The sequence below is a fragment of the Sminthopsis crassicaudata genome, chromosome 2 (assembly GCF_048593235.1).
Source record: "Sminthopsis crassicaudata isolate SCR6 chromosome 2, ASM4859323v1, whole genome shotgun sequence".
NCBI classification, from domain to species: domain Eukaryota; kingdom Metazoa; phylum Chordata; class Mammalia; order Dasyuromorphia; family Dasyuridae; genus Sminthopsis; species Sminthopsis crassicaudata.
Genome location: NC_133618.1, coordinates 232463562 through 232489391, shown reverse-complemented (window position 1 = coordinate 232489391; position 25830 = coordinate 232463562). Strand labels below are relative to the sequence as shown.

General features: G+C 33.7%; 1 protein-coding gene across 1 annotated transcript in view; it reads right to left on the bottom strand.

Moving 5' to 3' along the window:
• Positions 1-1613: 1613 nt before the first annotated feature.
• NCOA3 (nuclear receptor coactivator 3) overlaps positions 1614-25830 on the bottom strand; it is a 195584-nt gene continuing 171367 nt past the window's right edge. Inside the window, 11 exon segments of the mRNA XM_074288548.1 lie at positions 1614-1945; positions 2514-2655; positions 3197-3371; positions 4159-4408; positions 6437-6541; positions 11561-11857; positions 15292-15463; positions 17407-17533; positions 17643-17876; positions 18639-18833; positions 24695-24830. Coding sequence (XP_074144649.1) covers positions 1934-1945; positions 2514-2655; positions 3197-3371; positions 4159-4408; positions 6437-6541; positions 11561-11857; positions 15292-15463; positions 17407-17533; positions 17643-17876; positions 18639-18833; positions 24695-24830 — 1845 coding nt within the window. The 3' untranslated portion in view covers positions 1614-1933.

Here is a 25830-nt window from a genome sequence, read left to right as displayed (position 1 = left end):
TAATTGACATCTTCCTCCCATATACATTAACTTAAAGAGAGGATGGTGGTTTATCATTAATTTTAAGTCAGAGACTTAATTAGACCTATATTAACATTCAAATTGTTCCCACTCAAACCCCATTTCAATAACAGCTTTGGAAATTCATGTTTGCAGCTGCTAAAGATTTATTTTCAGGAAACTTAGTGAAAACTAACTTACTGACAACCACCATGCAAATATGGCATACCAGAATGTCAGGAATATTATTATAAACCCACTGACAATGCCAAAAACTGAAGTCTGAAATTAAAGACTAAAATAACAGGTAACCTGCATAAAATGGTTTTGAGTTGTGTCTTCCCTTCCCTTCCCTTCTACTAATTGCCAATTGGTGCTGGTATCAAAAACAAGACCCACCAGGCAATTATCTGATGCATGGACAATCCAGAATTGACATTAGAGACCAAAGTTGTAATTCACTAAAGGGTTAGAATTGACCAGAAAAGTCAGTTTTGTTCACAGGGGCATAGGAAAAACAATAATCCTAACTAAGACAACATAGAAAATTAACAAACTCATAGTAACAAATAGGCTGTTGCTTACATGGGTTTGAGGCAATGACAAAGCCTATGTCATTCATCTACTCCCTGACTGAAAAGGCAATGTGTTTAAGTTAAAAAAAAAAAAAAAAAAAAAAAAATACCCTGAATTGCTGTCATACAATTCACGGAGAGCTGAAAAAGGCAGAGCTCTTTTTCTTGTCGGATCACACTATATTTTTATAAACTAAAATAATATCTTCCCCCCACCCAAAAAAAAATTAACAAAGTGCTTAGTTTAGGTGGAGAAAGCAATTATGACTGCCTAACACTAGATGAATCATCTTCTTAGCTTTTAAAAAAAGATGGAAATGAGTGAGGTGTCCAAGACCATAGGAGGGGAAAGCTAAAAGTTGAGGGGAAAGCTAAAAGTTGCCACCATCCCCCATCCCACCAGAAACAGACTGCAAATTTCTGATTCAGACTGCAGTACCCAGCCTTGAGTTTTCTGAAATTGATTTTTAAAAAGGATTATTGCTCTACCATATAGGCAAAGTGTGACATTATCCAGTCCTTTCGAGTGAGTTTACAGTTCCTGCCCGATGGATTAGCTCGGACTGAGAACATGATACAGCTCGCCATAAGACCTCAAAAATATTGCATTAATCCATTACTTTCTATATAAAGTGCACTCAGCTGCACATTAGCATGTAAATATTAGCCATGATTGCAATTAAATACTGTAATTTCTATTTTTCTTTCTGCAAAGCCATTTACTATCAGTCATAATCTGGAATATTAGATGCTAGTGATAATCCTAAAGGAATGAGAGGACATAACCATCAATTTGGCAGTCCAAAGCCCATATCAAGTTGATGACATGACCTCAAGTATTCTGATTAACTGGGTATATGAAGTTATGAGAAGACTGTTCACCAATAAAAAAGGCCTCAAGGCTGGGAACTACCCTCTGTGTCAGACATTGCTACTAGAGAAACCAGACTTTTCTATCCCACAACTTCTCCACTTTCTTTGGCCTGCCTAAATTTAAAGGGCTTTGGATAGCAAGGCAGAAAGAAAAAATAACACACAGGGAGTCTACCATATTTACTAAAATGTCATTGCCAGATTCACATCTCTAGAGACAGAATGTCAAAAATATTTATGTCCATTGCTTAATATACCACAATATACAGAAAAACAGGTAGACAATGTTTTAGTTCATGACCCAGTTCTGTTCAAATGAAGTTACTTGAGATACCTTAATGAAGATTTGGGAGAAATAGGTCCTTTTCATAAATGAGATGCCACTAACAAACAATGTGGAACCCTTTACTCTATCTCCTTAAAATACTATAGTGCAGAGACTTTTTGTACAGTGATTTTCGGTGGGAAGTTCTGGACTTCAGGTGTCAGCAGTATTTCTGCAAATAATCACGGGGAAAAAAAGAGTTAAAACATCTATACTGTATACTTCATAATACCCATGTTTATACTTGTAAATAGCAAAATGTCTATTTACTTTGTCCTCATATGATTCTTTGTTTTTACTCATTACCAAATCACTCAGTTTACTTTGCAATAACTCATATGATTCTTTGCTTTTATTCAATTAAAATTTACTCAATTCATTAGTTCAAATCAATAAATTTGAAGCCTAGCAAAAAGATTATGCCCTCTAATACAACTCATCACCATATGAAAAGTAGAAACATAGACTATCAAAAACTATCAAAAGGGCCCTTGGCACAGTAGAACTGGTTTAACAACATAGGCATTAAGAGTAGATAGGTTCCAAAGATAGCAAGTACAACCTTCTCTTCTGTTACAAGGAAAAATAATGACCAAAAAAAGGAAGTTTCTGACTCCCAAACATAACTAATTAGGGAAAGAGCCAAGATGCTACTACACAGATGCCTCTAGCAGCATTTTAAAACAAGTTAACATTGCCAAAGAGTGATTAAAAAAAAAAAAAAATTAAGATTTCTATACCTGATCCGGACCCATGGGCATCCCAGACATGGGCATAGAATTCATGTTTATTTGTCCAATATGGCCACTGTTACCATTCATGTGCATCATACCATAAGGAGCAGGGCTACCCTGGGGGGGAAACTGCTGCTGTGGAAATGAACTGAAAATCAGAAAGAACCATTACCTTCTATGTCCTTTTATTCTGTTACAAACACTATGCAAAAAAGAGAATACCAGAAAGGCCTGGGTAATAAAATCAAGAACCCTTTTATCCCTATTTCTGCACTTACAAAAAGAATACTTAAAGACAGATACCCAGAAAATCTGCTGAATCTTCACTTCCCAAAGAGCACTAATTTATTTACCATAGCTATTAACCACATTTACTTTCAAAACAAATACAGAAACTAGGTCCAAATATATCATTATAGCATTCTCTGAAGTAAAAAAACCCCAAAATTTCACATTTAGTTTCATGGTTCAAAGCCAATATCCCTAATTAATAAATACAAAGAAAGCACACATTATTGGGTCTAAGAATATAAGTATAAAAGATTTTTAAAGTCACCTAATATAGACAAAAACAATAATAGACAAAATAATAATAATAGACAATAATAGACAAAACACAGCTTTAATAGAACCAATAGTAACTAAGAGTGTAGGAAGTTCACTATTACATATCCAAATATGGTGTTCACCTGTTCCTGGACAAGGTTCCTGATGGCCAGCCCTTCATTTCAGGGGATTGATACATTGGTGCAGTCTGAGGATGCTGCATCATGGGGTTCTGGGAGGCACCAATTCTTGATGACATCATTGCACTGGGAGGACTAGATACTCTGCTAAAAGTAGGATCTGATTGTTGGCTCATTCCTTATAAAGAAAAATAAAACAATTTAGTGGTTTAGGTTGTGTAAAATCTTTTTTATGGAGCAAAACAATTATTCAAATACTAATCCATAAGATTACTTCACTAATTTCTCTAAAGAATAGTGTGAGCAAAAGTTAGAAGTGAGGAGGGGGTTATGCTACAGATCCTCTATTCCTACAATGTGCACAGATTCTCTTGATCCCACAAGAATTATAATAAATAACTTACAATAGGAAAATAGCCACATTTCTTAAAATTAGTCTTCTTTTCTTTCTAAACATTTACTATTACTGAACAAACTTATGCAAATAAACAATTTACTGCTTGAGATAACTGGACATACAAGGAGAATACTTTTTCTAATAGGTGAATAATAGTCTTTCCCAAAAATTTTCCAATTTATATCCTTGCCCACTCCCACAGCTCCCACTTCCAAATAATCTGCAAAGGTTGATAACAAGTAAATAATATTCCAAAAGTACTCATTTATATTGCCAGGAACAATTTAATAATAGTTTATTCCTCTAGCAGGTCATAATAAAACCTAAGCCTTCAACAGTATAAAACTAACATTTTTTAAAGAAAACAATTTTACATTCTTCAAAACTTAATTTGACTGAAGAAAAGATATATAGTGAAAATATGTAGAGTAAATTTAGTAACAATTTGCTTGAAACTAATGAAGAAAAATATTGGTTTAGTTTTTGCCTTGTTTGAATAGTCTGAACCAGTTTTAAGCAATCTACAGTATTCCTTTAAGGAAGATAAGTTTTCTTTTGTAAAATTTACCATAATTTGGTGGGTATGAAAACTGTTGTGGAGGAGCTTGTGGCATCGAGGTCCCAGCCAAAGCACCATCCATGCTAGCTGAAGCAGTCACATTAGGGGGAGGGCTGAAGGTCTGTGTCTGTTGCTGCTGCTGCTGCTGCTGCTGCTGCTGCATCATCATTGCCATCGGCGTGCTGTCTGGATGTGATGACTAATTAGCTCTCTTGCTGCGTTGGGCCCACCATCTGGGGCCATTGAGAAAACCCTGCTGCTAACCCACGAGCAAAAAATTAAAGACATATGTGAAGAACAAACTGATCTGATCTTGATCAAGAACCCAAAAAGGCATTATACATCATGTGGAAGAGGCAGGGGATTCCAAGAGGGTTTTCAATGGAATTGTATATGACAATTGTCATATACATTGCAGAGAAAAATACCAAGACCTTCAAGATCTTTGTGAATACTGAAATAAGCCATGGGAAGCTGTTAACTGTTTAAAGCAATAGAAGGAAAGTGTTTCCAAAGCAAAGAACCTAAAAACTAATTCAGTGACAAAACATGATCTCACATGGCATGTAGGTTGTCTCAGTAGGTACTCCTATATAACATGCCTGATAAGCATTTATCCAGCCTCCACTTGGGGATCTCCTTACTTTCGAGGGCAGCCTATTCTACTAATATAAGAACAGAATTTTAGGTTACTGGACTAATTTGAATTAATATTCATTTTCAATAATCAAATCATTAACAGTTTGCTCCAACTCCCACCACAATTATAAGGTACACAACAGGAAAATTTAATTTGCAATATCTCCAAGAAATCCATACAAGTTGAGTACTTTACAAACTCATTTCTTAAAAATAAAATACAGCATGTTTTCTTTGCAGCCACTTTTTTTGGGTATAATATATAGATGCTATCTCTACATGTGGCAAAAGTTAAAGATTAGAAAAAATGGCATTCCCTATTACTGCTTTCACTGTTACTAGTAAATGTGACTATATAAGTAGTCAAAAGATATGAACAAACAGCTTCTCAAAAGGATTAGAAACTGACAACCACATAAAAGAATGTTCTAAATTTCTAATAATAAGAAAAGGGCAACTCCAATTAATTTTAAGGTTTTACCTAATACACAACAAATTGGCAAAGCTGACAAAGTGGGAATAGTCCATGCTGGATAGAGAACACAAGCACACTAAGACATCACTGGTGATACTATGAACTAGTCCTACTTCTAGAAAGGAATCTGTAATCACATTAGGAAATGGACTAATTTCTTAACATAATCTTTGACCCAGAGATGTCACTGATAAGCATATACTTCAAGAACATCAATGTCAAAATGAACACCCCAAATATTTATAGCAACATTTTTTTTTTTGCTAACAAAAGAACTATAAATCAAGCAGCTGCCTATTCATTGGGGGAATGCCTAAATAGATCATGAATGTAATGTAATATTACTATGATGACATAAGAAATTATGACTATGATGAATACCAAGTATTATGGAAAGACTTATATGAATTGATAAAAAGTGATGTAAGCAGACAAGGAAAACTATATACACTGATAGCAAAGTAAATGGAAAGAATACAAGTGTTACTGAATGTTGCAAAATTATACTGACCGAATTTGGCCTCCCAAAAGATGCCTAACCCCACTTTCTTTGCAGAAACGAGGGACTGTGGGTGTCAAAGACCATGTTCAGCAACAGGATAGCTATAAGGGATGGTTCTTGGGGGAAGGTTGGTAAAGGGAAACCATGAGAAATAGAGATGATATAAAAATAAAAGCTATCATACTTTTAAAAAATTAAGTTGGATAATATTTCAGTCAAAATAACTCTGAATTCTAAAAGACCCATATTCAATTATGCTAAAATAGGACTAATAATAATATGAGAGAAAAGAAGAGGCCACAGAAGGCAGGAACAATGAGTAAAAGCTGCAAAGAGAGATATTTAACTATAAGATAAGGCAACAACTAAAACTATGTTCAAGCAGAACAGGCTGGCTTCAAAGACACTAAGCTCCCATTGCACTTTAAGTCTTTAAAGTTTAAAATAGCATCATATATGAGATTCCAAAAGTCTTAATCCAGCTTATAAGCATTAACAGCTTTAAATGACATTAAGACTTTTGGGACATCCTATATCTAAGTTGAAGTTGCATTATACATGGGATCCTTGTTCACTTTTATACTGGATGGTCTCCAAGATTTCTTTTAACTCAGATGTTCTACAATAAAAGGATACAATGCATTTATTTAAGACATTACTACTCTTCTCACCTGAGAGTTTACTTGAGCCTGCATTACAGGCCTCATCACTGCAGCCCCACTAGCAGGTACAGTTTCCATTTTCATTTCAAGAGCCTGACGGCTCTGGTTCAAAAACTGTTGGGAGAGAAGGAAACAGAGGGACAGAGAGAGAGAGTGAGTGAGAATGTTTGAGATCACATGGAGAACCCAGAAAAAGTATACTTTCATATATATATATATGAATGAGCCCATGCTTTCAAAACAGAAGCACTGAACCATTGAAAAACATGTTAATCTCTCCTCAACTCAACAGGTTAAAAACTACTACCTTGAAAGGTATAAACAAAACTTGCAAAATACTTCAGACTCAGTTTATTTAAGCTTGAAAAGTCCTTGGTCAGCAGAAATGAAATTTAAATAAGAGAACCTTAGAAAAACAAATAAAAGCTAAATGTAAAATTGTACCTTAAAGGGCATCATCAGAGTTTCAGAAAAGACTTATTGAGCCAGATTATCCATACTGTGTAAATTACACACAAAGAAGCTGCATTAACTTTTTTAGGTTCACATTTAATGTATTACTGTTAATGGGATATCCTTGCAAGTTACATTTAATAACAATAAATTTTAAGTGAACAGATTCCCCCAAAAGCTAAGCATTGTCTGCTTGAGAGCATTCAAAGGATTATAAAATTTATTACAGCCAAATAATTAAGTTCAATTCAACAAATACAGACCATTCTTTAAGATGACATTTGGTAACATTTAGTTACAATGTTTTTAAAAGGCAATTTTCATGAGTGAACACAACTTTCCAAAATGCCCAATTGTCTGCGTAGATGAAGTTAATGCATAGGAATATAGAGCTCTCAAGAATAACAGATCTGGAAATCAATTCAATTCGGTTCAGTTCAAGAAGCACTTATTAATCATCTGTATGCATGAAACTCTGGTAGATGCTAGGAACAGAAAGACAAAAACAAAAGTTGCTGTCCCAAAGGAGTATTACATTCTACTGGGAACACAGTACATGCACATAAATATAGCACAAGAAAAACTGGAAAAGACTTTTCTCTTTATTTTTATAAAATAAAACGCTGCTGGAAGGAGATATCATGTAAGGCTTCATTTAGGAGGTGGCAACTGAGTTGAGCCTTAAAGGAAGACAAAATCTGTTGGACAGATGGAAGGAAATAAGGGTGAGAAGCAGAGATGAGGAGGAAGTGCATTCTCAATATGTTAGAGTTTGTGAGAGTATAGATTAAGGAACAGGAGTATCAAAATGACATAAAAGGTAACATAATAAAGGCAAGGAAGAAACTTCCTTTGAGATCTATGGATAGATCAGAACAGAGAGTATCATAGAAAATAAAATGGATAATTTTTGTTGTAGAAAATTTAATTATGTGGACAGCAGAAATAAAAATCCAATGTAGTTTAAAATTAAAAGAGAAATGAGCATAACTGAGAGGAAAAAACCTTTATAGCAAGTCTGTATGATAAAAGTTTCATATGTAAGAAACATAAGGAAGAGATTCAAATGTATAAGACTCATTTCCCAATAAATAGTCAAAGGTAATTTTCAAGTCAAGAAATTCAAGGTATCAACAATGTGAAAAAATGCTTCCAATCACTAATAATTACAGAAATACAAACAAAATTGACTTTGCAGTTCCATATTATACTTATCAGTTTGTCAAAGATGACAAAACAGAAAAATGATAAATGTTGGAGAGGCTGTTTAAAAAAAAAAAACCAACAAAGCAAAACAACAACAAAAAAAAACAGATCTACACCAGTGCACTGTTGATGCAAGCTCTGAACTGGTCCAGTCAATTGGAAAACAATTAGGAACTATGCCCCAAAAGTTGTGAAATTAAACACCCAGCAGCATTACTATTAGGCCTATACACTAAAGAGATCAAAGAAGAAAAGCACCTGAAAATAAGGAGACCCCAGACTTACTTGAAAAGAAATGAACCAGCATGGATCAGAAAAAGAAAATGTCAAAAACTTCTATGGTAATCATGATGGGCTGCTACACTTCAGCCCAGGCCAAATAGAGAGTCTCAAAAACAGACAAACAAAAAAAAACACAAAAGCTAGAAAGGAGGAAGAAAAAAAAATGGGAGCTAGGAAAAGAGGGAGTATCAAGTTAAACAAATACCTAAGTAGTTCATTTTTGCTAGAATTTGATATTCAGAGAAATAATTAGTATAAAATAAGCATAGAAAGATAAGTGAGAGTCATATTATGGAAGATTTTACCTGGCTATGGATCCTATATTTTATCCTATTGCCAACAGAAACTCATGAAAGGTTTTTGAGCAAGAGAGTAAGATGATCAAATTAAAATTGTTTTGGCAGCTGTGTATAGAAAAGATGAGAGGGAAGATATAAGAAACAGTGAGATTATTTTGGAGGCTCTAAAAACAGGGCAGGTATGAAGTGTTTACAGTATGAATTAAGATTGTGGCCTGTAAATGTAAAGAGGTATGAGACTAGATGCTGAGGCCAAATGAATTTTTAAATGAGTTATTTTGTTCATTGGATATTTTTTTTCTATTTCATCAATTCTATTTTTTAGGGAGTTGTTCTGTTCTCATTTCACCAATTCTGTTTTTTAAGGAGTGATTTTCTTCCAAAGCTCTCATTACCGTTCCCCATTTTTCTTCTATCTTTTAAGATCTTTTTCGAATTTTTCCAAGAGAATCTTTTGAGTTGCAGAGGAACTCATATCACCTTTTAAGGCTTCATCTACAGATATTTTGCCTTTAGCATCCTCAGGATTTCAGCTTTGTTCTTCCCTATCTCCATAATAGCTATCTATGGACACAGCTCATTTTGCTTTTTTGCTCATGTTCCAAAAAAGGAAGTTTAAAAGACATATGGGGCTTAGGGTTTGGAGGAGGAGGGAGATAATAAGGTAAGAGAAGATATTGAGTTCTGTTTTTCATATAACAAATCTGAAATGCAAGTGGAATATCTAAGAGAAGATATCCAGCAACAAGTTGACAGGTAGGGCTCAGGAGAGAGATTAGGACTGGATCTATACCTCTGAGAATAAGCTGTAAAGAAATGATACTTAAAACCATAAGGATAAATAAAACCTATTAAGAGAAAATATAGTGATAGGAGTCAAGTGAACAGCTACACTAAATGGATGATAATGCCACAAAAAGACTGAGAAATAGTCAAATAAATAGAAAGAGAACTAGGAGAGAGCAGCTTAGATGACAAGAAGAGAATATAGACTCAAGAGCAGGAAGTAAATTGACAGGATCAAAGCCTGAAGAAATATCCAAGAGCATGAGGACTGAGAAAAAGGTCAGCAGGCATGCAACCAACAAACATTCACCTAGCACTTTCTGTGGGTCAAGTGCTATGCTAGGCACCAGGGATACAAAGGCAGAGCTAAAATTAAGTACATTCTGAGGGATAAAATACATTTTACAAGTCTATACAAAATAAAGGCAAGGTAATTTTTGATGAGAGGCACTAGAAACTGTGGGGAAATCAGGAAAGGCTTTATACAAAACAGGGCACTGGAGCTGAACTCTGAAGAAAAGTAGAGAATCTACGAGGTCAAGTTAAGATAAGAATGCAAAAAAACAGACAGGTTCATCAGGTCACTCTGTGAATCAAAATTTCCAAAATGCATTATCTGTATATATATATATATATCCCTGTTGTTTCCTCCATTAGATGTAACCTTGAAATTAAAGGCTATTTCACCCACTGAATTTTTAAATTTCAATGCCCAATAAATAGAAGGCACTTAATAAAATCCCTGACGATTAAGTAAGTAACGAAGATTGGTTTCACAAAAACCCAGAGAAGAAAGAATATCTAGGACATCCATAAACGAAAAAAAAAGAGAGATCCCATATACAAATAGCATGGGACAAATGGAGATGTCTAAATATGCATATCTCATGTTTCTTTTAAGTTACTGAAAAAAATGATGAAGATGAAAGATGAAAAACAATTTTTTTAAAGAGAAAAGATGATTTGAAACAATGCTGAGAGAGGAGTGAAATAACCAAGTAATAAGAAAAGGTTTACTATTTAACAATGAGGACCAATTTGAGACTAGATGAAATTAATTTGTAATGGAGCCAATTGTCAGTTATATAAGCAAATAACTAAGAGAAGTAGATTAACAGAAGAGTCAGATGGAGATGATGATTTTAAGAGAGGAACTGCAAGGGATGAATAATAGTAGACAAGGGGTTGAGAGAATAGAAAGATGGAGAAAAGGACAAGGTTGAACTGGTGAACTACAGGAGCAATCTGGCGAGAAGAAAAGAAAAGCAGATCAGTATCTGAAGAATAGAGATCGCTGGGACCAGAGGTTTCAATAAAAATGAAGAATAGTCTCAGGAAGAGTGAAGCAGAAAAAGATAGAAAGACAGGACAATATAGTCAGCAAGTGATTTAGAGTCCAAGAGAAGAAAGCAGCAAGGAATTGGATTAGATGATACTCAAAAAATTAAGAATATTATAGCGAAAAAGCAAAGGACTCAGTGTTAAAAGATATGTTTCAATACCAACCCTGCCTCTTACTGCTTATGACATAGTCATTTAAACTCTCTGGGTCCAAAATTATGGATCTATAAAAAAAATTAATTAGAAGAGTTTCTGATGACCCTTCCAGTTCTAAATTTTAGAATCTAACTGATCTACTTACATGAACACCTATTAAATTGACACATGAATAAACTTAAAGTTCATTAAAACTGCCTTCATGGGTTTGTATGTTCCTCAGTGATCGGTCATTTAATCATGTATGTCAAGGTCAGTTTTAAAATAGGAAAGAATCTCAAGGAACTGTTAATCCAGTTTTCTCATTTTGCAAAGAAAAAAACTGAGGTCAATCAATTTGGCCCTTACATGAAAGTAGCAAACATAAAATATGCTCCCAGGATCCCCAACTACAGAGTTCTTCTTCCTGTACTCTAATACAGGAATAATAATTAGGAAATGATGGGGCTAATTAAATGGGGAGATAGTCTGATCTAATATAAAAGAAAACATCGGACTCAAAGCTATGTCTTCATTTAAGTCTCAGTAACAGATCTCATCTGTAAAATAAGAAGAATCCCATCCACTCCCTACCTCTGGCACTTCAATCACCTTCAACATATCCATTTACCTGCTGGCCCTGGAGTCTCTGTTGGAGTTGCATTCTAAGTTGTTTGGGTGTATTTGTTCGGGGTCTCATCATGTTAGCTCTTGGATGCATTCCCTGTAGTGGAAAGTTACCCTGCTGGGTCATTTGATTCATCATTGAATTAAATGATTGCTGTTGTCCCTGAAGATTACTGAAACCTCCTTGTATTACTGCAGACTGGGCTTGATAGGATTGTCCATATAGAGCAGACTTCTGGTCAATCATTACTGCAGATTCTTGACTTTGAAAAGACTCCTGTTTAGCTTCCAAAGCTTGTCCCTTTGACAATAAATAAACGAATACCAACATATGATTTAAAATATCAGTTATGACAGGCAACATACACCATACATCTTAAAAAGGTTAGGCACTTAGGTATTAATTTTAAAATGCTAGCATGAAATTCCAAAAATAAAATACTACTTGTCACTACACTGTTTGAAATAAGTTTTTTATAGCAGTACTGTGAACATTTAAAATATACTCATTAATCAAGTGAATAATAGTTAACTAATATCTCAAATAAGAGGTAAGTAACTATGAGAAGAAAAATATCTCTAAAACTGGAAATTTTTTTGTCAGCTAACAATACAAAGGATTTAAAAAGTCATTTGCCATTAAGATAAGGTATATTAAAGAAAGAATAAAGGACCTCTATGCACAAAAATATTTACAGCAGCTATTTTTGTGGTAGCAAAGAATTAGAAACTGAATTGGTGCCCATCAACTGGGGAATGGTTGAACAAATAATGGTATATGAATCAGATGGAATAATATTGTGCAATAAGAAATGATGAAAATGATAGTTTCATCAGCTGGAAAGATGAATATATGAACTGATGCTGAGTGAAATGAGCAGAACCAGAAGAACAATTTGTACAATAACAACAACATTGTAAAGACAATCAACTTTAAAATATTTAGGAACTGGGGCAGCCAGCTGGTGTAGTGGATAGAGCACCAACCCTGAAGTCAGGAGAACCCAAGTTCAAATCTGACTTCAGACACTTACACTTCTTGGATATGTGACCCTGTCACTTAACCTCAATTGCCTCATCAACAACAACAACAAAAAGTTTGAAAAATATATATTTAGGAACTGATCATCACAATGATCTATTCCACACAGGCTCATGCAGAGGGCTCACAATGAAACAAGCTACCCATATGTGGAGATAGTGAATTCATGGTACAAACTAAAACTTTTTATTTGGATATGGCCAATATTTCCCTTAACTATACATGCTTGTAACACAGGTTTTGTTTTTCTTATTTTGTCTCATGGGGGAGGGAGACAAAGAAGTAAGAAGGAAAGAAGGCAGATTATCTGAAAAAGAAGAAATTTTTTAAAAATGAATTGTCGTAAAATTACTCTGGACAACAGATATGTTCCTGAAAATAAGAAAATCAAATTGTATTTTAAATAAATGAATACAAAACTGCTGTTTGTCCTTCATTTTTGAAGAAAACTAATAATATCATAGGGTCATGTGTGAACTTGTGTGTCAATTGGATTTAAGTGAGGCAGAATTGCACAAAATCATCAGCCTCACTGTCTCTTCCAATGTTATCAACGTCCACTGGCAAAATAGAAGTCAAAATGACTGGGGAAAGCCAAGAGTACAGTGGATGACCATAACATCTTCAATGTCTGACCAAGTTCTACATTTTCCAAAGCCCCAGCTTTAGCCACTTTCACAGTTGTTGGAACAAATTGTTCTCATCTGCCCATTTTGCCAGAAAAAGTCTTCACATATTCAGGATAGATACTCCTAACTCACCAACAGGTTTGAGGCCTATCAGTTCCCCTCAACCTGGGTTAACTGTCTGCTGAGATAGTTTTACTGAAGTGTGGCCACTGTGCATGCTACTGCTTCTACAGGTAGAAGTAAGACTTGGGTCACAGATGGGTACCAAAGGTGGATAGGAAGCCCTAAAAAGAGTTCAGTAAGTCTTCACACCAGACATGCTAGTGCTCTCTGAATACCCCGTGCACCCATTGTGCTAAGCACAGGGGATACAAATAAAAAAGCAGAAACCAACCTTCACTGAGTTCACATTCTAATGTAAAAGACTTACAAACAAAAAGTTTCAGTTGGAAGTCAAATGAAAAGGGCCCATAATACTTAGGGTACAATGGCAAAGCAGAAATTAACCATCATTTCTACTTATAAAATCATCTAAGTTTCAAATGCTAAACCATTTGATAGTACCAAGGATTTAGTGGTGAGAACTTTCTCTGAGCAGTCTTCAGTAGCTATTGTTGCCAAGAAAGTTATGAAGTTTTAACTATTTAGAAAAATCCCAATAACCTTTGATATCACTAATGGACATCAAGCCAAAGAAGATCAAAGGAAGAAAAGTCCCATATATATAGAATATGTACCAAAATACTCATGATAGCACTTTTTTTGTGATAGCAAAAGAACAGAAAACAAGGTGAGTACTCATTGAATAAGGATTAGCAAAACAAACTATAACAAAGCAGTAATGGAATACTGTTGCATCATAAGAAATGGAAAAAAACTATGGAATTCAGAGAAATGTAAGAAGACTTTTATGAATTGATACAAAGGAGGATCAACAGAACCAAGAGAATAATATGCCCAATAAATACAATACTAAAACTGAATACAACATTAAAATTAATCCAAATTCAGATTAATTCTAAGTCACATACAAGATAAAACATTTCCTTGTTCTCAGTAGAGAAGTATAGTAATAAGATAAAAGGAATATAGCATGTATGCCCTACTATCTGACTAGTTAGCCTTATTAAACTCTTATCATTTGTGATATAAAAGAGTTTAATTGAGGTGGGGACTGTACATCAGCAAATAAATGTAATATTAAAAGTAAAAAAAATTAAAAGAATATGTTCTGGAGTTTTGTACAACTGCTTAAAGGAAAAATATGAGAAATAGTAGGGGACATGCAAAAGGATGTCATGGAAGATTTATCTTGAGAATTTCATTTTCTTGAAACTAATAAAAAATTAATTTGCAAGAAACACTGGGAAGTGAAGGTAAATTGTTAGCACTAATATCTGTCTGCCCAGGTTGCATGTACCTTCGGATTCTAATGTTTATTGTGCAACAAGAAAATGATATTCACACACATGTATTGTACCTAGACTATATTGTAACACATGTAAAATGTATGGGATTGCCTGTCATCGGGGGGAGGGAATAGAGGGAGGGGGAGTAATTTGGAAAAATGAATACAAAAATTAAAAAAAATAATAATAATAAAAAAAAAAATTAATTTGCATTATAGCTGAGGCAGCTGATGGTATACTTGGTTATTACATGTTTAGGATCAAAAACTTCCTGACAGCAGATTAATACAAATATAGACAAAAATGGTTAAAGATAAATGTAATGTGAATCCTGTAACATTATCAGGTATTTAATCATACTGCTAAAATTATAAACATTAATGACCGGGGTAAACTAAAATAAATATAGAACCAAAAGATATGACCTTGAGTTTTGTCATTTGTAAAATGAGATTATTCCCTGAAGTCCTGAACAAGCTAAACAGTCTTGGAAACTAGTTTTATTGAGTCATAATTATTAAATTATAAATAATTCTTTCTTAATCTATTAGGATTCTAAAAGTTATATTTTAGTTTTACAAATTATTTTTCCATTTACAAAACACTATAATATGAAATTAGAGGTATATCCATTAATAAGGTTAATATTACTTACTTGATTTACAAGATCAGGGATTCCTAAAGCTTTATCAATTTCTTCAAGTCCTGTGACATCTGTGTTACTAAGCAGAGTATGTAACTGATCCAAAAGAGCTCTTTCATCACTCTGGCCTTCTATGTTAGAAGGAGGACATAAGAGATCATCTAGGGAATTCCTAACAAGGGCTCTAAAAAAAGACAAAATTCAAGACATTTGATACCATACTGATAACTTCTGACAAGTCTAAATAAAGTATAGTGTTTGTTGAATGAAGTCTACCCATGCTTTTCACAAAAGTATTTGACAATTAACTAAAGCACATTATTATACATGAGTAGTCCTATTGGATAAAGTCAGAAGATCTCAGTTCTAGTCCTATGACACAAGCCAGCCTCTTGACCTTGATCAAGACATATAATCCTTCCTTATAAAGGGGACTTCTGACCTTATTCTGAGATACTTGTATATATGACTGAGATATCGCCACTACAATGATATTTACATATGAAAATTGCTTTGTTATTCTGCTCAATTTGATTCAACAGATATGTCAAGTACACTCTAATTACTGTGCCAGATACTTGGAACAAAAAGACAAAAACCATAGTGTTCCTACCCTTACAACCTATTGGTGGCACACAATACTTAGAAAAATAATTATGATACAAGGAAAATTATGTCAGTGGTATCACAAGGAAAAGGGGATCAGAGATAGTTTCATGGAGAAAATGACACATAAACTGAATAGTTAGGAATTCACTGCTTTTTGAGAAACAGTGCTTGTGCATACCCGGAATAGAGAAAGGTGATGGAGTTCAATTCAGGAAATAGCTAATGGTTCAATTTGACTCTAATATAGAGTTCATGAAGAGGAATAGTAGGAAATAAGTTGGAAAGTTAGGTGGGAGCCAGATTGTGGGAGGCTTTAATAGTCAGGTGAAGGAGATATATATCTCATATAGGCAAAGATAGCATTAAAGGTTGCTGAATTGAACAGACCCTGCTATTCCTTTAGAAAGATTATTTTAGTAATTAGATGGAAGATAAATTAGAATTAAACAGATTAACTGGAAACAAATTAGCAGGATTACTGTTAAGAATTAGTGGGGGGATATGTTGTTGGTGGTATTTTTAAAAAGTAATTTGAAGAAACAAAAAAACAAAGACAGAAAAGAGAGAGTTTTATTAAAAACTTTTCCAGCCAAAATGGTCACTTCAATGCCCAGCACCCATATGCCTAGTCCAGAAAAACTCTGAAATCTGCAACATGGAATGGTCAGTGAATAGAATTGGCCAAAGTCAGAAATATATAAGTTGAAGACCAGCTTCTGATATAGATTGGTTGTTTGACCTTGGGCCAATCAAGTAACCTCTTAAAGCCTTAAGCAATTAAGACTGTAAATTGCAGAAAAGATGCTGAATTGCATTGGCAGTGAGTTCAACACTAGAATATATAAAAATTTGATCTTGACCTCAATTCATAATCATTCTGAAATTAAAAGAGAATAATATCTTGTTCAACAATATCCAAAAAGTTTTTTTCAAATATAAGATTTATTTTAAAAAATAATAATAATCTCTTCACTTAGCATAAAAAAATAAGCTACTTAAAATAAATAAATTTCCCAGATACTCTGTAGAAAGAAATCTATTATACTTATTGCCTTTTGAAACATAGTAAACTATTAGGCATCAATTATATTAACAGCCTTAAGTAACATGTAAAATATATGGCTATCTGCCCTTATATTAAGGGTTATCAGAATATTATAATTAAAATTTTTTTCTTCTATATCCCCCCTACTCTGTGAAGGTTGCTTTTTAGTACTGCAAATGTATTCTCCAAGTTTCTAATCTTCCTAATTCTTTCCATATAATGGACAATGTAACAGTTTTAAACCACTTAAATTCTCCTAGCCAAGAATTTCTTGGGATTGATAATATGTAGAGCCATTTTTCCTTTACTTCGGTGATAGTACTAAGCTCATGATAGATGACAGTCTAATGTATAGATAGTTGTGGTTATTATATTTGTACATATAATCTAATTATAACTACTTCCTTACAAATTTGGTTACAACTCTTTCCTCAAAAACAGCACACAGTGACATCATCTATTTGAATTCCTACCTATTTTGTGTCCCACGAGGGCCTTGATCCATGGATAACATATTATCAGGCCAAGATCCAGGTTGATTAGAGGTTCCTGTCTGGCCATAGGCATTTACTCCCATGCCCATAGGAATCTCACTAGGCCCTGGGAAATAAAAATAAAGATCTATTTAGAAATATACAAAAGAATCCCTGAAAAATTTTAAGAAGCAATTACAAATATGTATTTTTTTTCTGTAGAGAAGAAAACTTACTCATATGAATCATCTGCTGCTGTAGCATTGGCCTTGAACCAGGTATACTATTGGACCTAACAGGAAGGCCAGGCAAAGTTCCACCCATTGTAGGTCTGGGTAAGGAATTACTATAATCAGTTCCTGGCCTCACTAATGAACTTGTATTTTGTTCCATTCTACTAACTTTAGAATTTGGCAAACCCCATTCTCCTGAAGGATGATGGTTCATAGTCATATTTCTATTCGGTCCACCTATGTGGAAAAAGAAAGTATTAGCGCTTCACCATTTTATAATAAAATATTTTTCCCACCCAAATAATCGCAATTACATGAAATAATGGCCCAAAAGAAAATCTCTAAATAGTAAGTTGCTGATGCTACCACAAATGGCATTCTGCCTAACTACTTCTGAGGGCTAAAATCAAGTAATCAAATTTAAAATCATTTGATCACCAAGTACTTGATACGGCAAGTAAATGTATAATTATATTCTATAGACTATTATTCTAGTCTTATGATTAAAAATTAAATTATTAATAAAAACTTTGAACTAAAAGAGTTTGAACACATTAAATAAAATCTTGATGCAAATAAATTATAAGACTTTGACAGATTCAATGTCATAATAATTTTTACTTAAGATGAAAATTTAACTTCATGTCAACATTGAACAAAAAAAGAGTGGTGGAATTAGAATTAGAAATGTTAATCTTGCCTCAGACTTATTAATACTGAAGTGGAAACTGTGTGATCCTAGGGAAATGACTTGACCTCTATGAGCTTCAATTTGTTCATCTGCAAAATGAAATAGGCTCTATGTTCTCTAACATTCCTTCTCATTCTAAATCGAATACCACTTCATTCCCAAGAAGAAAAATATGAAGGGGAAGAGTAGGGGAAAAAAAAAAAAAAAAAAAAAAAAAAAAACTATTCTCTTATAAAGATATTTCATACAGGTCCTTAAAAGGTTGTTTTCCAAAATGCATTAGAATAACTTCCAAGTAAGCAACATACCCATGTTAGAGCCAAAATTCTCCTGCGTATCCATCATCCTTGTATTTCCGCTTACCACAGGCTGCTTTGGTAACATGGGAAATGCATTAACATTTCTCACTGGAGGGCTTGAACCAACAGAAACAGGACTATCCAAGGAAACAGCTCGATTAAAAGGAGGACGAGCAGATGGCACAGACTGTGGGCTTCTCAAACCTAAAAGGAATCAACAAATGTATTTTATAAATAACATTGTTATCTACCCCAAAATGGCTAAAAATGAAACATTCTTCCTGTAACTTCACCAATACCTACACCCTGCCCCTGAATGGTAAAATACACAGATTTCCCTTTACATAATAAACACCTTAGAAGGAGACATATCTATACTGAAAGTAAACTAGCATTGTAGCCATTATGAATGAAGAATTTCAACAGTAGAGCAAGAATGAGTGCTGCCTTATAGGGTGAAATGTTATATAAAGGCCTGTTTCACATTGTTCCATATTCTAATTTCCAGACCATGAATCAACCTTGCTCAAACCCCATGAGATTTTTTTTTCCCTCTCTAAGTAGTTACACTAAGTGGCTCATTAATCAAGATACAGAGATCTTTTTTTATGACTTAGGGCTGAAGTGTAAAAATGCTCACTAAATGTTTTATTTTGCTTTTATTATTCTATGTGTTCTTTTTAGTTAAAGAATAAATGCACAGATTATCATTCTTCATCATCATCATTACAGAAAAAGGAATTAATGGATGTAACAAGACTAGGAACTTTGAAATATTCAACACAACAGCAAAAGAAGGTATAACAACAACCAATTAGATTTATACATATCAAAGCTGAAGCACTGAAGACACCAGAAATTTAAGACAGTACTGAGAATGGAAAGAATGAAAAAATAAATGTGGCTTTTCAAATTCCTGGGAGTTTTTAATTCTAATTTAAGTTTCTTTCTAACCTAACATTCTAGATTTTCTGTGAAGAATAGGTGCTATCCTTCAAAGTCATCATCTTGCACTGATTTTAGCATAGCTCAAATGTTTAAATTACATACATTAAGTTAATTGATGGGCTATTCAAGACAGTGAGGCTTATGTTCTCATCATGTCAAATTTCTTTAAATTTAAACTGCTACAGCTTACCATTATCACTACTTTTAAAATCATACTTAACTATTTGAAAACTAATAGAATCACTAAAATTTCCAGGACAGTATTTTGATAAACTAGGTCATTTACAATTTTAAAAAAAGAGAGAGAGCGCGAGAATCTGAGAGTCAAAATTCAAGCCACAGAAGTAAATGCATCAGATTCTAATCACTAGGCAAGGCTTACTTGGATTTGAAATAGATTTCTCCAGACTATTTTAAAACTACATAAATACAGGAGATCAGTACATACTTCAACAACAATTCTATATGATGATCAATTCTGATGGACGTGGCCCTCTTTCAATGAGATGAACCAAATCAATTCCAAAAGAGCAGAAATGAATTGAACCAGTTACACCCAGCGAAAGAACTCTGGGAGATGACTGAACCACTACAAAGAATTCCCAATCCCTCTATTTTTGTCCCCCTGCATTTCTGATTTCCTTCACAAGCTAATTGTACACTATTTCAAAGTTCAATTCTTCTTGTGCAGCAAAACAACTGTTTGGACATGTATACACATATTGTATTTAACTTATTCTTTAACATATTTAACATGTATTGGTCAACCTGCCATGTGGGGGAAGGGGTTGGGGGGGGAAGAAGGGGAAAAGTTGGAACAAAAGGTTTTGCAATTATCAATGCTAAAAAATTACCCATGCATATATCTGGTAAATAAAAAGCTATAATAAAAAAAGGGGGAAAAAAATCCCTACATAGATACCCTTCAGAGGAATCAGCTGACAAGTCCTTTCACTTCTATCTTTGTTACATCCCTCATATACTCCCTCTTCTCTCCTCTGACATTGCTTCCATTTTGGTGCTAGCCTTGAACTATTGCAATAGCCTGCCACTTGTTCTCCCTGCCAAGACTTTCCCTCCACTACCATCCATAGTTCCATTCAATTGTCAAACTGATCTTCCTTAGGTATAGGTCTGACCATATCATCCCCTATTCAATCAACTTCAATGACTCTCCCTGTCACCTCCAGGATCAAATATAAACTCCTTTGTTTGACTTTTGATAGTCTTTCACAATATTCCCCCCATCCTGTTATGACTCATTCCTCTGCACATACTATATAATCCAATGACAATGGTTTCCTTCCTGGTTATTCCTCAAACACAACTCAGAATTTTCATAGACTTTCCATATACTCTCTTCCTCATCATCTCTGCCCCCTTGCTGACCTGGTTTCTTTGAAATCTCAGCTAAAGATCTATCTTGTACAAGAAGCTTCTACAATCTTAATGCCTTCCCTATGAGACTGTCCCCAATTTTTACTGTATTCATCTGGTTTGTACAAGTCCCTTTTATAAGACAATGAATTCCCTGAGAACAGGTACTGGTTTTTGGCCTTTCGTTCTATCTTCAGCCCTTAGCACAGGATTATGGTGAATATTTAAGAACTTTAAAGTTACTATAATCTATGATCTTCCAGTTTAACATTAAATCTAGAAATTCATTAAAGACCATAAAAATTTACATTAAAAGGTATAATTTTTAAATGGGTAACAGAAATACCTAAAACTCTGCCATTAATTTCTCTACCAACTCATTGTTATTCACGGTTTTTAGTTGTGTCTGATTCCTCATGATCCCAGTTGGGGAGTATTATTTTGGAAAAGATACTGAAATAGTTTGCCATTCCCTTCTCCAGCACATTTTATAAATAAGAAAACTCATGCAAAGAGGATTAAGTGACTTGCCCAAAGTCACACAAGTAGTTAAGTATCTGAGATCACATTTAAACTCAGATTTTCCTGACTCCAGACTTGATACTGTAATCCACTGGGATACATAGCTACCCCATTCACTTATAGACCCTCTAAAATTTAACAATAGAATACCATCTATTAACATCTTATTGTCAACTGGGGGAGAGGGAGAGGAATAAGATGCAGAAATTGCTGCAATACGTGTTATTAAGTTTTGATCTAATTTTCCACAAAACTTTTGCTAAAGGCTAGCAGAACACAGTGGAAAAGAGTGAATCTTGAATTAAGAAGATGTATGGTCAAGTCCCACCTGTGATATTATGTGGTTATGTGGCCTTGGATAAGTCTTTTGAACTTTCCTGTGTTTCAGAGAGTCACTCTCTAAGACTGTAAATTCAAGATTCTACCTGCATCAGTGAGGAAAAATATCTAATTTTTAAAAAACCAATTATTAATGAGTTTTTGCTTCTGAACTTTATAACATTTCATATTTATATAAAATGAAATAGGGCTTTCTTTTCATTGTATCAGATCAATTAACAAACATTAAATAAGTGCCTAATACATACCATGCATTGTGCTATGTGCAACTGACACAATTACAAAGAATGAAATAATCCCTACCTAGAAGGAGTTTACATTCAATGGAGAACTGAACTGTTAACAGAAAATACATGCAGGAGAGAACTGTGTAACTAGTTGTATTGGAACTGACAAAAATTACTAAGAAGATACATTTTAAAATAGCTATATTTTAACATCAAGTGACATTAAGTACCTATTTTTCACATTAAAAAAATTTGTAGACTAGTGAAAATGAGGAATGAGGTAAAAGGAAAACATTTTATAAACTGTTCCCATGGATGGATAGAGTAGGGGCAGCTAGGTGGTGCAGTGGATACAGCACCAGCCCTGAAGTCAGGAGGGACCCAAGTTCAAATTTGGTCTCAGACACATAACACTTTCTAACTGTATGACCTGGGCAAGTCACTTAGCCCCAATTGCCCCAGAAAAAAAAAAAAAAAAAAAAGTTTTAGGCAAAAAAAGAACAGCTTTTAAATCCTATAAGAATCTAAATCTAGCTCCCACCTGTTTTTCCAACTTATTTCCAACTATTCCCCTTCATGAACTCTGTATTACAGCCAAACTGGCCCATTAGCTAGTTGCAATTTTTTTTCATTTAAAAAGATTTATTATAATGTATATAAAAATGGCAAAAATTTCAGTCACTAGAAGTTACATTTAATATATAATTAAATTTTAAAATCTATAGAAGTAAGTGGGTTAAGTAACTTATCCAGAGTCACACAGCTGTTAAGTATTAAATGTCTGAGACTGGGGCACAGCTAGGTGGCACAGTGGATAGAGCACCAGCCCTGAATTCAGGAGGACCAGAGTTCAAATCTGGTCTCAGACACTTAACACTTCCTAGCTGTGTGACCCTGAGCAAGTCACTTAACCCCAGCCTCAGGGGGAAAAAAAAATGTCTGAGACAAGATTTGAACTCAGGTCTTCCTGAATACAGGGCTAGTGTTCTATCCACTGCACCAACTAGCTGTCCCCTATTAGTGATTTCCTGAGTTGAATTCAATCTCCTTTCTCTATGCCAGGTATGTACAAGCACTTTCTCTCAAAATGCAGTGAGTTCCTAACCATTCAGTTTATGTGCCATTTTCTCCATGTAACTGTCTCTGATGCCCTCTTCCTTCTGACACCACTGACATAATTTTCCTTGTATCATTATTATTTCTGTAAATGCTGTATGCCACTAATAGATTGTAAGGGTAAGAACACTATGGTTTTTGTCTTTTTGTTTCAAGAATCTACCACAGTAAACTGTGAGCATTTTTTTTCTTCCCAGATTATTTTTACCTTCCAAATACAATTGTTCCTTTGCAACAACAACAACAACAACAAAATTCAGTTCTGTACATATATATTGTATATTTAATATGTATGGGAATGCCTGCCATCTAGGGGAGGGGGGTGAAGGGAAGGAAAAATTCGGAACAGAAGGGAGTACAAGGGATAATGTTGTAAAAAAAAATTACTTATGCATTATGTACTGTCAAAAAAAAAAGTTATAATTATAAAATTAATTTAAAAAAAAAGAAAGAATGCATTCAATTCCCCCCCCCAAAAAAAAAAAATCTACCACAGTAATTAGAGTGTGCTTGGCATATCTGTTGAATTAAATTAGAAGAACAACAAAGCAATTTTCATATGTAGATTATCACTGTAGTGACTATATCTCTTTCATATATACAAGTGTCTCAAAACAAGGTCAGAAGTACTTGGAATAGTCCAGAAGATATTAGTCCTATTTATAAGGAAGGATTACTTGTCTTGACCAACGTCAAGAGGCTAACTCATATCATCTTTAGAACTAGAAATGAGATCTCCTGACTTTATCCAATAGGATTATTCACATGTGATAGTGCACTTTAGTTAATTGTCAATACTTTTGTGAATAGCATGGGTACACTTCCATTCTAGCATAAAGTGCCATTAAATACATTATTTTTCATATCAAAAAAATTACAGACTAGTGAAAATGAGGTATGAGGTAAAAGGAAAACATTTTATAATATGTTCCCATGGATGGACAAAAAAGGGTATACATAAGGTTTAAGTGAAATATAATTACATTTAAAAATGCAATTATAGGCAAAAAAGAAAAGCTTTTTAGATTCTATTAGAATTTAAAGATAAGTAGATTCCAAATTTCCCATGGTAGATATTTACTGTGCAATTATGTTCTTTGCACTATCACACAAGGAAAAATAAAATTACTTTTCAACAGAAATATGGATCAAAAGAAATTTAAATGGGATAAATAATTGCAGAAAACTGGAAGATAGAAGAAAAAAAACAAAAGAAGAAACTGCAAAACAGTAACATCTGTGTATAATATATATAGGGCTGCTTTGTCTTAAAATGAACTCTAATATAGGATCCTTGTGGGCATAGTCAGTCTTATTTATTGCTTTATTGCTGTTTGCATAAAGCAGATGCTTTACACATAGGCTTTTAATAAATGTCTGTTATTAGACCGAAGTATAAATGTCTGGAGGTATAAGTCCTAGGAAGCATCCCATAAGTATAGCAGAGTAATAAGTCCATATATTCCTAGCCATTATTTCACAGTGCTAAAATTTAGAAGACCAAAGTTTTGTTTAAAAATATATATTAAGACTTACCTAGAGGAGTACTTCCTTGAAACATCTGTTGCTTACTTGTCAGATTATTACCATTTGTAGACATGGCATTGTTATAAAAGTCAGAACTTGTCAGATCACCAAGAATTGCATCTAAATTATCCAAGTCTCCACTCACCTAAAGATCAATTTTTACAAACAGTTTGAATATGTCTATATATTTGTATCCATATGTAGATGTATGTGTAGCAAGAAACAATTTAAATGATGAAGAAGAAAATGGAACAAACTAAAATAATGCTGAGTAAGTGTGTGACACTTACTCTTAAGAAGTAAAATAATTAATGACAATATTCCCATAAACATCTTTCTCTATATGAGGGCTATTCCTCTTCACAAACATGAAGATATTTACACATATCTACAAATTCAAGATAAGTACATATATTATGGTTAATGTTCAGTAGATAATATTTTTTCAAACTTTCCTGGAAGGAGTTACTTAATTTAATGTACAGTGTAAACCAAAAGAAAAAATTTCCCTTCTAAGTGAAATAGATTTAACCTGCTATGACAATCACAAAATGAAAGGTATGCTCACATCTGAAAGGTTGTGAAAGGTTAGCCTTTCACCTAATACTAAGATTCATATTTGACATCAAAGAGAATCAATACTACACATCATCATTACCACTAAAGAATAAGCATACACTATTCAAAATTATGCCACAAATAATAATATAAACACATAAGAATATGTATATAATTTAGTTCCTAAATATCAGTAAATATAACTTGATTTTTGTTTCTCTAATCCCCTTTACCTTGCTCTTAATTACAATATTCATTTGGGTAAAAAAACATCTTAAATAAGATTTTTCACTTCTACCTTCAAATCATGCATTTCAACAAATTTAGCCAAGATTTATGATATCATGCATTGTGTCCTATCTTTCAAACACTATGGTTCAATTTAAATATAGTTTTGATGTTACAAATTTAAATATAGAATAAAATCATTACCTGTTGGAGCTATAAAGAATTTTAAAAATATAATCTTATCCACTCATTTTACAAAGAAAAAGCAGACATTCATAGAGGGAAAGTGAGATGTCTTTCTTTGATTTTGCAGCTAGTTAGATGAGCATTTATTTAATTCCAACAATCACTGAATTTTA